General features: G+C 46.0%; 1 protein-coding gene across 2 annotated transcripts in view; it reads left to right on the top strand.

Annotated features, from left to right (window-relative positions):
- The first annotated feature begins 3,432 nt into the window (after window positions 1-3,432).
- Window positions 3,433-16,757, top strand: part of ANXA7 (annexin A7) — a 53,892-nt gene continuing 40,567 nt past the window's right edge. The window contains exons 1-3 of one of the 2 annotated variants that reach the window (XM_039480697.1): window positions 3,433-3,469; window positions 4,648-4,712; window positions 5,479-5,536. In XM_039480697.1, coding sequence (XP_039336631.1) covers window positions 4,664-4,712; window positions 5,479-5,536 — 107 coding nt within the window. In that variant the 5' untranslated portion in view covers window positions 3,433-3,469; window positions 4,648-4,663. Of the gene's footprint in view, window positions 3,470-4,647; window positions 4,713-5,478; window positions 5,537-7,442; window positions 7,575-16,757 lie in introns of those variants that run through there. The other variant, XM_039480698.1, reaches the window with a different exon arrangement.

Here is a 16,757-nt window from a genome sequence, read left to right as displayed (position 1 = left end):
TACAGGATGGGTGCGCTGGCAGTGGTCCTGAGCAAGCGCTGGTCACCTGCTGTGCAACCTGGGACCCAGTGAGCGGATGGGTTTCACTGAGCTGCCACTAGCGCCCCTGGCAGCCAGCCTGGCGCTGCAACTGCAGCGTTGGTTGCAGGGTCAGTAAAGCAGCGAAGCCTTAATCACATTTAGTTCACTGTCTCTTTACCTTTTGGTGTGTTACCAATTTATGTGAGACTCTGTCTTTTAACAAGCAAAGATAAAGTGAGATGAAAACTTACAGAGGGTGGGGGTCTCTATTTATACACTATAACAGCTACTGTTTTGGCTTACTTAGAGTTAATTAATGTTTAACAAGTTTTATGCAAAGTATTTCTTTGAGCTTAACAAGTTTTATACCAAGTATCTCTTTGAGCAGGCTTCACACAGACACAGCTGGTGACTTGCAGGTTAGAGGCTAAATGCTGGGAATCACAAATTTACTTCTAACATAAACCTTAAGTTATAAAGTATCAATTAACAATAAATCAATAAATCATTTCTCATATAAACCATGTTTAATATAAACCTCCTTTAATATCCCTACATACCGGTATTCACACTAAAGATGGTCTGTACTGATTTATCAGAATTAGCAATTGCTGCGGATCTTTAATATATAACAAGGATAATGTGTGTTTTTTAATTGCAGGCTGGGGGGGTGATAATGAAACTCCAGCACTTTCGAGCTGCTTAAAGCTTCTACAGCAGAAATGTGCTGCAGTGTGCATAGGGCCATGCAAATTCTGCCTTGAGAACTGATGTTGATTACTTTTCTGTATTCTGTTCTACTGTAGTCAGAGGCGGCTTTACAGTAAAACACAAAGTGCCCTGGCATGGGGCCCCTCAACGACAGGGGACCCCAGGGCTGGGCAGAGGCTGGGGCAAAAGCTTGGACCTGCCAGCTCCTGGGGCTCCTGCTGCAGGCTCCACCCCCACCAGCAGCAAAGCTCCCCCCTCCTTCCCCAAGCATGCCGCATTCACGCTCCTGCTCCTCCCTCCCAGTGCTTCTCCTGCCACCAAACAGCTGTTTGTCGGTGCTCAGGTCGCTTCAGGTGTAGGGGTGGGGATGCAGTGCACTCAGGTGAGGAGGTGGAGAAGAAGTGGGGGTGGGGCCTTGGGAAACGGGGTGGAATTGGGGTAGGGCAGAGTAAAGGCAGGGCCCTGCACTCCCCCTCCACATACCCCCCCCTCCAGCCCCTTGGAGTAAGCCACTCAGGGCAGGGGGTTGGGGTGGGGCACAGGGCTGGGAGCAGCCCCAGCCCCCTGCACTCCCCCTCACATATCCCCAGCCCCCTCTGACTCCTGCACCCCCACACATCTACACCCCCACTCTGAGCACCAAATGGGAGCTCCTGCACCCCCCAACCCCCACATTCCCACCTGCACCCCTGACAACAAATGGGAGATGCCCCAGGTAAGCACTCCACACCCCAACCCTAAGCCCCCTCCTGCACCCTAACTCCTGGCCAGACCCTGCATCCCAACCCCCAGCCTGCTCTGCACCCTAACTTCCTCCCAGCCCCTGCACCCCCTTCACACACTCCCAGCCCTGACTCCTGCACCCCTCTCACACACACCCTGCCCACCTTGACTCCTGCACCCCCCCACATCTCCACCTGCACCCCTTGCACCAAACGGGAGCTGCCCCAGGTAAGTGCTCCACACCCCAACCTCCTTCTCCAACCCTGAGCCCCCTAACTCCTGGCTAGACCCTTCATCCCAACCCCCAGCCTGCCCCTGTACCCTAACTTCCTCCCAGCCCCTGCACCCTAAGTCCTGGCCAGACCCTGCACCCCAACATTTTTTTACATTTTTTTTTTATAAAGTGCTCTTATCCAAAAGGCTTTACAATAGTTAATGGTACAAACAATATTTGGAAAGATCATTAAGTGGTCCGCCGAGACCCTCAGCAATTTTTCAAGTGGTCTGGAAAAATAAGAGTACAAAAACAATCAAGGTACCTCACTTTACTTTCATTTACTTCCTATTACTTATAGGAGGAGGATGAAGAAAAAAAATGAAAAACAGGGGTCGGGGAGAGATAAGACAGAATGTTCTTTTTCTTGGCGGGTCCCAAGAAGGGGCCCCCAAAATGAAGCTGAGCACAGGGCCCCACTAACTCTAAATCCGCCACTGACTGTAGTTCTTTGAGTGATGCTTGGCAGAGTTGGTTATTCTAATCAGAAGGTGCTCCCTGACTATTTGCTTAGTATATTGCGCTGATGACTGCTCATGTGGGATTAGAATAAAAAATTGAGGAAAAATTTGCAGACTGTGCTACTTCTAGATGTGTGTGCTTTGGAAACCCTGTTGATTAATCTGAGTCTGATCAAATTCTTCAGTTTCTAATAAGGTTGTCAAGTGATTAAAAAAATCATGATTAATCACACAATTAAAAAGATTAATCGTGCAGTTAAACAATAATAGAATACCATTTTATTTAAATATTTTGGATGTTTTCTACATACACTGTATTGTAATTGAAATCAATATAACAAAGTGTACAGTGCTTACTTTATATTAATTTTTAATTACAAATATTTGCACTGTAATAAACAAAATAGTATTTCAGTTCACCTAATACAAGTACTGTAGTGCAATCTCTTTATCATGAAAGTTGAACTTACAAATGTAGAATTATGTACAAAAAAACTACTCAAAAATATAACAATGTAAAACTTTAGAGCCTACAAGTCCACTCAGTCCTACTTCTTGTTCAGCCAATTGCGAAAACAAACAAGTTTATTTACATATACATATATGCTGCCCGCTTCTTGTTTACAATGTCACCTGAAAGTGAGAACAGGTGTTTGCAAGGCACTTTTGTAGCTGGCATTGCAAGGTATTTATGTGCCAGATATGCCAAACATTTGTATGCCCCTTGTGCTTTGGACACCATTCCAGAGGACAGTTATGTAACAAAAAAAACTACATTTGTAAATTGCACTTTCACTATAAAGAGATTGCACTACAGTACTTGTATGAAGTGAATTGAAAAATACTTTTTTATCAATTTTATAGTGCAAATATTTGTAATAAAAAAGAATGATATAAAGTAAACACTGTACACTGTGTTGTAATTGAAGTCAATATATTTGAAAATGTAAAAAAACACCCCAAAATATTTAATACATTTAAATTGGTATTCTATTAATAGTGCATTTCAAACAGTGATTAATCGTGATTAATTTTTTAAATAAATTAATTACGTGAGTTAACTGTGATTAATTGACCGCCCTAGTTTCTAAATATTTGCCATTGAGGTTGCTTGTCACCTCTGAAAATCAGGTCAATAGAGATCTTTTTAAAGGAAGGGAAGAGTGTTATGTTGCTGGATTTTTTGTTAGTTTAAAGCAAAGTACCCTCATGTCTGGCTTTCTTCTGCTCCCTGCAGCTAGCTCCTGTGCAGAGCAGTCATGTTTCAGCTATAAAGCAGGTGAGATGTGAAATAACTTTGACCTACAAATGTGCAATGGGCCATGTGCAAAAAGCCACATATCTCAATGAGCTGTCTGAAAAAAACTAGTGTGCTTGTGATTAGATAATCATTGTTAGTGCTGAATGTTGTGTGTGTGAAAACAAACTGGACAACTGAAAAAAACCCAGTAAAATATGAACAGTTGTACTTAATGTAAGCTTGAGCTGTGTCTTGACGTGCTCCTGTCTAAATAGCACAGCAGAACCACACCTGCTCCATGTATTGTGGTGTTCACAGAAAGGGTGAGGCTTTTATTTTTAGTGTGGCTCCACCCAGCAGAGCCAGAGAAATAATGGATGCAATCCACCTACAAATCCTCTAGCTGTAGTTTGCTGTTCACTAGCGTTGTGGGAGGATTCCTAAGAACATGACTCAGTGGGTAGTGGCTCTCATTCTGCTGCTAAACAAACACACTGTGTCTTTTCTACTTATCAGCTGAACTGAACTGGCTTCTCCTTACATGCATGGATGGTTAACTCGATTTAGCCATGCTTGACTAACTGCATTTTAATTAATCTGGTCACAAGGTGGTGCAGCAAGGAGTTTTTTATATTAGATATTTTAGACTTAGTTCAGTGATACAGGCTGCTGGCTTTTTGTACTTTGATCTGATAGTTCAAAGATGACCAGAATTATTGCTGTTACAAAGTGGGGGAGAGTGGTTGACAGCAGTTGTACACTGACTGAAATTTAACATGTTAAAACCAAGCACGATTGCTGCCTCGTCACTTACATTTTGTATTACACTTTGGGAAGACGTTTTGTATTATACTTTGTATTACACAAGGGAAGACAATGAGGTGTAAAGGCTAGTGCACAGGACTGGCAGCCAGGAGTCCTAGCATCTGTGCCTAGCTTTGCTATTGACTTGCTGGGTGGCCTTCACGTAAGCTCTGTGCTTTTGGGTCCTCCCCCCCCTCTGATAAATTGGGATAATCATCTTTTGTAAAATACTTTCAGAACTTCAGGTGAAGAGCACTACAAATAGCAGGAGTTATTTAGGTCCATATATACAGCCCTCAATCCTGTTACAACTCTTGTTGACATCAGGGGAAATTCCACTACTCAAGGGGGTGGGGGGAGGGAGAGCGAGAGAGTGATGCTATGCTATTGAAACAATATAATTTTGCTTCCAGTGTGCTGTTGACAGTAATGTTGGGAAAAGGGTTATCTCTCAGAAGGAGGAAGTCAACAAGATATGGTGAGTAAATATACCTTCCAATGAAGGTGAACTTGTTCTACTACAGTCTTGTTAGCAAATCTTCCTGCCAAATCTTCAGTTTTCTTTATACAATATGTACCCATGCCACTTACCATCTTGCTCTGGCTATTGCTTTCTCAAAGCACCCACAGTTTGCTAGGTAAACTCATCTTGATGAAATTCCTATCCAGTCCAGTATCCTGTCTCCAATGATGTCCAGTACCATGTGATCCAGAGGAAGGTGTAAGAACCCTGCCATAGGTAGATGTGGGATAGTTTGCCTTCATTGTCTTCTCCTAATCTCTAAGAGCTAGAGACTGACTTGAATCCTGGGAGCATGAGGCTTAATATCCTTTCCAGATTGTTGTTAGCATTAACCTACTATAATTCATGGAAGTCTTATGACCTGGGTTTATGCAGGAGGACAGACTAGATCACAATGGTTCCTTCTTAAAACCCACAATTCTAGATATTGTTATCCATATAGGTGTCAATCCTTTTTTGAATCTGCACTCAAAGACATCCTGTGATGATGTGCAGGTAGTCTAGTTATGTGGCGTGGAAAAAATATTTCCTTTTTATCCTTTTTGCATGTCTGTAAAGCACAGGGTCTCTGCCCTGTGGAGTTTGCAGTCTAAATAGACAACACATAGATGAAGGATAGAATGCAACAAAACAACAAAGTGATCTGTTAAGCTTGAGGTAGCATTGATTTATTTTTGTGTTGAAACTTTTTAAGATGTTTGTTTCCTTCATACTATTTTAGGAGCAGGATTTGGAGTTGATAATCCTCTTGGAAGAAGTGAGTTTGAAGACTGTGGAAGGTAGGTACAGACCTATTTGAGGAGGGGTTTCCAGGCATATGGACTCACAGGAAGGAGACACAGAGGTAAATGTGCTACATATGTACAATATGTAGTCATTCATAAGCCTGTGCAGGTCATTGGTGAGAGAGGGGATGGTCACCTACCACCAGGGAAGGTTTGAATCAGTTTTGATTCTTTACCTGCTACCAGACACTTGCTTTGGTAATTTACCATACCTGTGAGCTGAAAATAGGTTGGGGAAAGGCTTTCAGCTGCCTGTACTAAGTAGTGCTAAAAGAGAAATAGCTTAGTGGCTGCGGTTGCATCTGGCTTCCCACTGAGATGGATTGTAGTGTGTTTGTTTTTTCTCAACAGGTGACTTAAATGAATTTACATGGCTGCCAAACAGCTAGCTTGTTTGTATAATTATATCAGTTTCTCCCTGATTCTTCTTTATTTAATGTAATAGAGTAGCTAGTAAGTTATCAAGGGTGGATCCCTACTAGACTAAACTTTGCTAGTTACTGTCCTTTAACTATGTATAATTGGTCACAAGGTAAATGGAGTAGAGTAAAAATATAGTAGTCAAGCTGTTCCTAGCATGACTTTAAAAGTGAGGTTAATTAGCATTGGAAAAATTTACTGAGGACTGTGATAGATTATCACTGGCAATTCTTAAAATCAAGATTGGATTTTTTTTCCCAAGAGATGTTTTAGTTCAAAAGGAATTAGTTTGTGTAAATTTTCTGGTCTGTGTTATACAGGAGGTCAAACTAAATGATCACAGTGGTCTCTTCTAGCCTTGAAATCTATGCTATGGGTTCAGTAAACACTCCAAAAGGAGGAGTAAAAATAGAAATAAATCAAAGTAAAAAAACACTATGTACACTTTGTACAGGAAGGCAAGCACTTGTAGATTATGAAAAATAGCTCGTCAATAACTGATCGTAGGAATGTTTTCTTTTGGATTACTAATCTGAATAAATTTGATGTTTAACCACATTGTCGGCCAGATTCTGATTTTGACTACACAGATATAAATTTGGAGTAACTCCCTTAGGTACAGTGGAATTTCCCTTGATTTACGCTGATGTAGCTAAACGTCGCAAGCTGGGTTGGTTCAGCTACACTACTTGTTGGGACATGATCACCCTCCTAAGCAGGGTTGCTTGGTGCCTTACGCTTTGGGATAAGCTTCCATCGAGTCACGGGATATTCTTGTAAAATGAGACTCCGCCTTTCTTTCCTGTAGGCAGTCCTAGTTCTCCCCCGTGAGCTGGAGCACACTCTTCTCGCTGAGTTGCTAACGAAACCTAGTCAGCTAACTCATCCCCTAAGAAGTGCCTCTGCAGCTGTGACTCCAAGCTAGTGCTGTGCTCCCTGTTCCCCATGCTCCAACTAGCTTGTATCTGGCTCACACCGGCTGCTGCTTTGGGGGCGGTTCTCTCTGTATTTCCTTGGGGAAGGCTGTCACATACTGGGTGACCAGATGTCCCAATTTGGGGTTTTTTATATAAGCTCTTATTACCCCCCACCCGATTTTTCACACTCGCTGTCTGGTCACCCTACGTGCTACAGCCCCCATGCACATGGCCGTGCCAAGCCGAGAGTCGCTCCCATGCCCCAAAGGCGGGTAGAGGTGCCCACCGCTTCTTTCTCTCCTTGACAATCTCCCTCCGGCCCCTACCTGCCCTGGAAAGGGGGGGGGGGTTGGATTAGCTAGAACTGGGAGGCCTCTCCGGCCGGGTACCAGCTGCAATAGTCCCCCCGGGAGGCCCCCATACTGCCATGGGGGGGGTCTCTAGGGCCGCAGCTGCCCGGCCCGGCACAGCGACACCAGCCGCGCGGGGCGAGCTGCGTTAAGCCCCATCGCCCTGTTCCGCGGCTCTACGCGTCAATAGGCAGAACCCGAGCGGGGGACGCGGCTCCCCGCAGAGAGCGGCGCCTGCCTCCTCCTTCCGCGCTGCCTCGGGGCGGGTCCCGGGGAAGGGGCGGGGGCGGCCCGGCCCTACAGGCTCCATTTTGCGAGTGCGGAGGCAGCGAATTGACGGCTCAGGTGAGTGGGGGGCGCGGGGGCGGCTCCTCCCTTCCCGGCAGCGCTTCGGGGCTTTGCGTTCCCCGGGCAGGGCCGCCCCAGCGCCGGGCAGGCCCGGGCGTGTAACCCCGGTGTCCCAGGCCGCCCGCGCTCTGGGGAGCCCCCTGGAAACGCGAGGGGTTTGGCGCCAGGCCAGCTCGGCGGGTCGCCAGCCCGGGCCCTTTGCCTCCCCACACGGCGGGCGGGCAGCTCAGTCCCGCCTGGCTCCTGCCTGCCCTCCGCAGGGGACAGGGGCGCGGCTCCCTCGCCCACCTGCCCTGAGCCCGGCGGCCCCGGGCTCCTCACCCGGCTAGAATCGCGCCTGGCCTCAGGCTGGAGTCCATTGGTGGGCTCGGAAATAATTCTGGGCAGGGCCTGCTCCAGACCCCAGCGAGCCAAGCCCGCGCTTGGGGCGGCATTTTGCCGGCAGGCGGCTCCAGCGGACGTTCCGCAGTCATGACTGTGTAAGCTCCGCCGGAGCCGCGGGACCAGCGGACCCTCCGCAGGCACCTTTGTGAGAGGTCCCCTGGAGTCGTGGGACCGGCTACCGGCAGCGCGCCCCCTGCGGCATGCCGCCCTGCTTCGGGCGGCCAGCTTCCTAGAGCCGCCCCTGATTCTGGGGGATGTTTATTTTTAAGCTTTTTATAAACATTTTTATTGACTTGCGTTTTCTGCGTGGTGGGAAATTACGGGCAAAGCGGGGCTGACATATTGACTGACTGTCGATGTTGATTTCCGAAAGTGAAAGCTTTATAACTGTTAAATCACAATTTGTCAACATCACGTGTGAAAATGTATAACGTAAATATCCTTAAATCAGTTTCTAAAGCAGCATTTTTCTTATGTTGCCTATTTGTAAAACGATTTTTGATGGAAATGTTTTCCTTTGGCTTGCGTGTGTACAGTGAAATCCACAGTTATTGCTATTTACCAGTAAAAATGTAATCCTTCCAAGCCTAGTTATACCAATGATACACCCCACTGTGGATGCAGTTGCATTGGTATAGTTTATTTCTCTTCCCGTAGCACCTTTATACTGATATACTTTAGTCCACCCTAGGAGCTTGTACCACTTGTATGCCAATATAGTTAAAGTGGTACAACTTTCTAATGGAGACAGTCTTGTTTGAGTATGTCTACACTGCACCTTTGCAACTGCAGCTGACCCATGCCACATCTCTGGCTTTTTAATGGCCGTGTAGACTGGGCTGGTAGGCAGGCTCTAGGACCCTGCGAGGTGGGAGAGTGCCAGAGGTCGGGCTCCGAGCCAGAAATCTACACAGCAAGGAAACAACCTGAGCCCCACACAAATTGGAGTCTGATGGTACGGGCCCATCATCATGCCATGGATGCCTAGTTGCAGTGTAGACACTGTATGGGGGTCCTGTATGTGGGGGTTCTGATTTTCCTCAGCTTCTCAGATCCTTTTTCTAATACCTATCTAGAAAATGAGGCCTCTCCATTTTGTTTAAAAATACTGAAAAGTGTAACTAAAATGTGGAAAGGACAATGTAATGAGGTGATTACAGGTGCTCTCTACGCTTGAGCCACATTCACTCCATTTGTTGGCTCTCCTTGTAGTGACCCTTGGAGAGGGATGAGAAATCAGAAATGTGTAAATGCTTTTCCCTTTCCTGAAATTAGTTAACCCAGTAAAAGGAATCACCTACAACTTTGTACATGCTCTTTCTGTTAGATTTTTAATATGTTTTTGCTTTGCTGTCCACATCCCTTTCCTGCCACTTTTGCTAAGGAGGAGACCTTTGGAGGTTGTAGGAAGAGCTGTTAATACATAAGTAGAAAACTAAAGTTTGTGAGTAGCTTTTGGAGTTTCTAGGAAAGTGGCAGTTAAGAGCTCTGCAGTGGTGCCTCTGATTTACAATATTTTTTTACTAGTCTTAGGCCCTTATGAAAGACAAGACCTGAGGGAGGGCCACTGTTGAAGTCCAGAGCCAACAGCTTCAGTGCCTCCCCTATTGCTCATATTTTTCCAAACAGGGACATAATGAAACTGACAGAATTCTTATTTCACAGGTGTCCACAGTGTTCTGAATAACGATAATGAAACTTACCACGTCTTATCAGTCCTGTTCTACTGCTCTTTGGGGAAGCTATAACCAAAAAGGGAGGCTGACTCTAGAGTGGTCTGCAGACTAGAGAAGACAGCTCTGCATTTGAAAGACTGTCCTTGTAATTGTGAGGATAGAAACTTTTTTAAAAATTAAAGATGATTTAGACACCTTCTTTTACCAGGAACACCTTCCTAGTCATTCTCTATTGCAAATATATTTTTCAGGCTCTTGTTTCTGTCTCTCCTCCAGCCAACTCATTCATATTGTATAATTATAAAATAACTGTAGGTTTCTTAAAAAAAAACAAACAACAAAACACCCAACGAGGAGTCCTTGTGGCACCTTAGAGACTAACAAATTTATTTGGGCATAAGCTTTCGTGAGCTAAAACCCACTTCATCAGATGCATGGAGTGAAAAATAAAGGCAGTTTCACTTTTGAACAGAAAAGAGGATCCATAATTCTAGAGTTTTGAAACTCAGTGGGCATTATTTGCTGAGTCACTGGGGGCACAGGGATGGATTACAAGTATATTTGAATAATGTTTCAGTGAAGGCGCTTCAGAGGGCATCCATTTCATGCCTCACAAACTGCTTTTAAGGAAAAAAAATCATGGAACTAAAACTACATTTGAAAAAAAAAAAAGAGAGAGGTTTCTGATCGAATCTGTTTTCAGTTTTGTGATGTGAAACTTTCTTAACAAAGGGTGAAGTCTCAGTTTTGCTTTGGGATACTCTAGTAGGCAGTGTTTCTCAAGGAGTGGTCTGTGAGATCTCCCTGACACAGGGCTTGGCTACACTTACAAGTTGCAGCGCTGGTGGAGGCTTTCCAGCGCTGCAATTAACACCCCGTCCACACTTGCAACTCCCTGGTTGCAGCGCTGGCTGAAAACCCATCCGGGTTGGGGTATAAGAGTGCAGCGCTGGTGACACCAGCGCTGCTCAGCAGGTGTGGACACTCACCAGCGCTTTACCTGTCCTCCAGGGAATAAGGAGCTATCCCAGAATTCCTGTTCAGCCACTCTGCACATCAGTTTGCACTCTACTGCTCTTGCCTCAGGTGACCCGCCCTTTAAATGCCCCGGGAAATTTAAAAATCTCCTTCCTGTTTGCTGCAGCCAGGTGTGGAGTGCAATCAGTTAATCAGTTACAGGTTACAGGTAACCATGCCTCCCCAGCATGGAGCACAGGTGAATTGCAGGACCTCATCAGTGTTTGGGGTGAGGCGTCTGTTCAGAATTACGATATCTTTGAGCAGATATCAAGGGACATGCTGGATAGGGGCCATCAACGGACGCACTACAATGCAGGGTGAAAGTTAAAGAGCTGCGGAGTGCCTATTACAAAGCCCGAGAGAATCGCAGATCCGGATCCGGAGATGGACAACATACTTGGGGTGACCCACTGCCAATCCCAGGGTAACGATGGACACTTCTGAGCAGGCTGGGGACAGGAGGAGGAGGAGGCTGCGGGGAGAGGAAACCGCGAGTGAAGCTCCTGGGATGGGGAAGAAACCGCAGATTCCTGGAGGCATGCAGCCAGGAGCTCTTCTCAAGCCAGGAGGAAAGTACCGCAGCAGCCAGCAGTTGCAGAAGGACAGGCAGAGGAGCTTATTTTCTGGGTGGAAATGTTTCTGGAGAGGAAGGGGGTTATGGATGCATGCATGGCAGCGTCTAGATGTGGAATAGCCCGTTGATGTGGTCTATCACGTAATCTGCTTCAGTTATCTCAGCAAAAGCTTCATCCAGAGCGTGGGCAATATGCCTTTATAGGCAGAGCCACTGTGTCCCTTGTCCCAGTGACCGCCACTCTTCGGCCAGGGGACCATTTCTGAACACAGGCACGCGCATAGGGTCCCGGGCGGAATCCACATTGCTCTAAAAGAGCCCCGCTGTTCCCTAGTGACTGAAACATCTTCCAGGATTAAGTCCTGTGAAAAATGTTGGGAGACTCTTTAGTGAAGAGATAGGAGATAAGATCACCCCTGCATCTGCATCTTCACTCAACCCCTCTAGCACTCCAGATTACCCGGCAACCAGCTCCTCTCACTCAAGCCCCACTCCTCACTCACCATTTCGTGGCTTCTGTTGTGTTTTCCTTTGGGATAAAGAATGCAAGTGAGAACTTGCAAGTGAGAACTCCCTCAGTGTAACAATTCATGTCTGGAGATAGTGGATACAATGCTGCCCGTGTTAAATGTTGTCATTTCTGTGTGTACAGTGACCTTGACTGGACTGCCCAGATGTTCAACATCACAGAGGCTTCAAAATTTGAGAAAAATAAGAGCAAAGAGGACATGCTGAAAACTGTTCTTCAGCACTCTGCTACAGAGAGAAAAGAATTGAAGGAGTGGCGAGAGAAAGAAAGCAGGACCCGCAAGAGAAATGCAGTGGCCAAGAGGAAAAGCACGGAGCGGCTGCTAAGCATCCTGGAGCGGAGTCTATAGAGTCACATGCAAGCAGAGCACTCCCACCCGCCCTGTGCCTTGTGCCCCAATGTCAGCTCCAACCACCTTTCCCAGCATCCAGGCTCTTACCTCCACCAGCTGCCTCCAACACCTGCCAACCAGCCCTGATACCTACCACCACCCTTACCCTCTGCATTCAACCCCCATCACCATGCAGTATATGCACCCTGAAGTGCAGGATTCATTAAACAGCAATCCAGACATGGCATATGCAAACTTGTGACTGTACAGTTCACCAACCCACACCCTTGCCCTCTTGTGTTAATGAAATGTTGTGTGTCTGTCTGTCTGTCAAGGAAGTTTTTCTTTTCAATAAAACAATTCTTGGCTTTGAAAACAGTCTTTATTATAGCAGATAGTGAAAGACACCTTAGCCCAGTAAAGAAAGAGGCACTGCAAATCATATTATTATTATGGATAATAGAATAACAGTGTAAGCAGTGCAATTCACTCCCATGCAAGGCAGCAAACATTACTGTTGGCTTTCAGCCTCAAATTCTTCCCTCAAGGCATCCCTAATCCTTGAAGCCCTGTGCTGGGCCTCTCTATTAGCCCTGCTCTCTGGCTGTGCATATTCAGCCTCCAGGACTTGAACCTCGGTGGTCCATGCCTCACTGAATGTTTCACCCTTCCCTTCACAAATATTATGGAGGGTACAGCAAGCGCTTATAACCGATGCTGCTTTCCCCAAGTCTAGCTTCCCATACAAACATCTCCAGCGAGCCTTTAAACGCCCAAAAGCACACTCCACAGTCATTCTGCACCGGCTCAGCCTGTAGTTGAACCGGTCCTTGCTCCTGTCAAGCTTCCTGTATAGGGTTTCATGAGCCAAGGCAGAGGATCACAGTGGGCATTTCGACATCCCCTACTGTGATCTTCCTGTCTGGGAAAAAAGTCCCTGCCTGCATCTTCCTGAACAGGCCACTGTTCCGAAAGATGCGTGCATCATGCACCTTTCCAGGCCAGCCTGTGTAAATGTCAATGGATCCACAAGCGCCTGGAGAACCATAGAGAAATACCTCTGATGCCAGGTGGGGCCAGAATAGGAATATGCGTCCATCTATCGCCCCTCCACAGTTAGGAAACCCATTTGTGCAAAGCCATCCACAATGTCCTGCACGCTCCCAGAGTCACGGTCTTTCTTAGCAGGATGCGATTAATTGCCTTGCAAACTTGCATCAAAACGATTCCCACGGTCGACTTTCCCACACCAAACTGGTTGTAGCTGTCTGGATTTGCCATCTTCCAGATTGCAATAGCCACCCGCTTTTCCACCGTCAGGGCAGCTCTCAATCTTGTGTCCGCGAGCTCAGCACACAGTCCCATGAAAGTGGCTTTTCTCATACGAAAGTTCTGCAGCCACTGCTCGTCATCCCAGACTTCCATGACGATGTGATCCCACCACTCAGTGCTTGGTGCTGAGCATTTCCGTGAATGCCGCAAGCACTCTAGTGTCACACGCGGCAGACAAATCCATATTGATATCATCGGACTCTCACTGTCACTTTGGAGCTGAAGGAATAGCTCGACTGCCAAACGTGTTGTGCTGGTGACACTCATCAGCAGAGTCCTCAGCAGATCGGGCTCCATTTGCCACAGAAATCGCGATTCACAGAGAGTAACAGAAAGACACTCACAATGGCGCCAAACGCTGCCGGAATGAATGCTGGGATGTGAAGCGATGCACCACGGGGCGCTGGCAAACAGGAAGCGGAATGACCCGCACACTTCCTTCCCCTTCCCACAATACTCAGCGCCGGTGTTCTGTGGGATAGCTGCCCACAATGCACCTCTCAATACAGCGCTGGAAAGTGCTGCAAGTGTGGCCACACTGCAGCGCTGGTAGCTGTCAGTGTGGAGCAGCGCTGTAACTCCCAGCGCTGCAACTTGTAAGTGTAGCCAAGCCCACAGTTTAGGAAGGCAGCAAGCTGCTTTAAGGCATTCAGGCTTTGGCTACACTTACACTTCAAAGCGCTGCCGCGGCAGCGCTTTGAAGCGCTAAGTGTAGTCAAAGCGCCAGCGCTGGGAGAAAGCTCTCCCAGCGCTGTCCGTACTCCACCTCCCTGTGGGGAATAACGTACAGCGCTGGGAGCCGCGCTCCCAGCGCTGGGGCTTTGACCACACTGGCGCTTTGCAGCGCCGGAGAGGGTGTGTTTTCACACCCTGCTGCAGCGCTGCAAATTTGTAAGTGTAGCCAAGCCCTCAGAGATAAGTGAGTTCATGTGCTGTGGACACGTAGCTGGCTAATGTTTAACAAGTACTCAGTCCCATATTATGCAAGTGATTTAATTTCTCTCCTGAAAAGCATCTGCACATACTAAAAACTATTTCAATAAATGTTACTGCCAGGTTACATTAACTTTTGAAAAGTGGTTACTACAGTGTTGAACCATAGCTGAGGATTAGTCTCCAATCCAGTTCAATGTACCCCAGTCTAGTGGTAATATGGGCGTTGCTATTGAAACTATGGCCTCTGTGCAAGCCATTTACATAATTTGTAAATCATACATTCTTTATTTTCAAATTGAATAAAATGATTTTTTTTTATTTTAAAATTTTTTTCTATGGTGATGGTGCCCAAGGGCCCCAAATAGGGATTAGAGCCTCATGAAAATTTCTACAACACAAATACAGTCCATGCTACAAATACAATCCCTGCCCCAGAGAGCGCATAGTCTACAATTTAGACAATACAAAACAGGCAAATAAATAGACAAAGGCAAGGGAGGAAAGTTTAAAAAAGGTAACAATAGAGACAGCTCTATTTGCATATGTTAGCAGTGTCACAGGTGGTTGCAAGCATAAACTGGCAGTTAACTTGCTAATCAAAGACTTAGACAACTTGAACAACTGGTCTGTTTTATCTGAAAATTAGAAGTTTGAAATTCCTTCCTGTTCCCGCCCTCCCTCATGTGAAGGTATCTATTTTCACTCTTTTGCTTTCACTAATAAATCAAAGGGAAACATGTAGGTTAAAACATTTGTTTAGTTTTCTTGTTTGGTACTAAAATCTTAAATTATGAAAAATGAAATTTTATGTCAATGTTTTTAGCATGTTTCAAGACCTAGTTAAAGGATTGTTGGATCTCATTTGCTCTACAAAATGAAACTGTTTTAACTGTTGGGGAAACAACTGTGTTGCAACCAGATCCTCCAACAGTTGATTTTGCAGTCCAGGCAGGACTGTGGTATGGCTCAAATTCTATCATACATTTTAAATCTGATATCTTTTAAATTATGTTATGGAAACTATACTAACAGGATCCTTGGTTTCATAAACCTCTTCCAGTCCCCTTAGAGTGGCAAGCTTCCTACTTAGGGCTGTAATTTACTAATGGAATTAAACAAAGTAGACAAGCTGAAAATATTTTTTTTTCATTCAGTTTTAGTAATTTTTGTTGGGTAATGATAGGTAAACTACTTTCAGACACTAGGGGCCCCTTTAAGCAACAGTTGTGAAACTGACTGGTCTTATTACTGTCAAGTGGAGTTTATATGCAAAGTGTAAATAGCATAAATATCTGAAGACAGTGATTCAAACCCAAAATTTTAAAATTAAAATCTAAATTGTACTTAATAGAGGAAACTTTTGAGTTTGACAAGTGTCACCGTGCCTCAGTGGGTCACAGCTGAGCATGCCAGATTCAGGACAAACGGCTGAGAAAAGAAGGCCGACTCAACCCCCAACTGGTGGTTATTCTTCCATAAGATGTACCACTCCAGTAACAAAAGTAAACTTCTGTCTCACCATGTTGGTTAGCAAGAAGTCAGAAATGCAGTTTCCCAGCCCTTGTTTCACCACCCAGACACTAGACTTAATGATGAGTGGCTATTTAAAACCAATTTAATCAAACAAAGGGGTCTTCTAATCCCAAGAGATGAGACATGTAGCCAGGCCAATATATAACTCAGATCTTACCCAATAATCATGCTGTTGCCAATCCTTTAGTGTCTAATATCTAAAGGTTTATTTATAAGAGAAAAGAAAGAGGAGAGAGTTAAAATGGTCAAAGGAATCAAATACGTACACTAATTACAAAGTTCTTGGAACAGCTTTGTAGCAGTGATGGAATTAGGGTTGCCAACTTTCTAAGTGCAGAAAACCGAACACCCCTGCCCTGCCCCTTCTCCAAGGCCCCGCCCCCACTCACTCCATCCCCCCTCCCTCCATTGCTTGCTCTTCCTCACCTTTACTCACTTGCTCATTTTCACGGGGGTAGGGCAGGGGGTAGGGGTGCAGGAGGGAGTGAGGGCTCTGGGGTGGGGCTGGGGATGAGGGGTTTGGGGTGTAGGAGGGGGTTCCGAGCTGGGGCAGGAGGTTGAGCTGCAGGAGGGGGTGTGGAGTCTGGGCAATGCTGACCTCAGGCAGCTCCCGGGAAGCGGCAACATGTCCCTCTGGCTCCTAGGCGGAGATGTGGATAGAGTGCTCTGCGGATCATAGAATATCAGAGTTGGAAGGGACCTCAGGAGGTCATCTAGTCCAACCCCCTGCTCAAAGCACGACCAGTCCCCAACTAAATCATCCCAGCCAGGGATTGAGTGGATGTTTTCAGAGTGTTAAAGATCAGGCTAGTTCTCTGAAAACATCCACTCAATGTGCAGCGGCAGTCAAAAAAGTGAACAGAAT

This window comes from Mauremys reevesii, linkage group 7, assembly GCF_016161935.1.
Source record: "Mauremys reevesii isolate NIE-2019 linkage group 7, ASM1616193v1, whole genome shotgun sequence".
Taxonomy (NCBI): Eukaryota; Metazoa; Chordata; order Testudines; family Geoemydidae; genus Mauremys; species Mauremys reevesii.
Note: the sequence above shows the minus strand (reverse complement) of the source record. Positions and strands in the feature narration are given on the sequence as shown.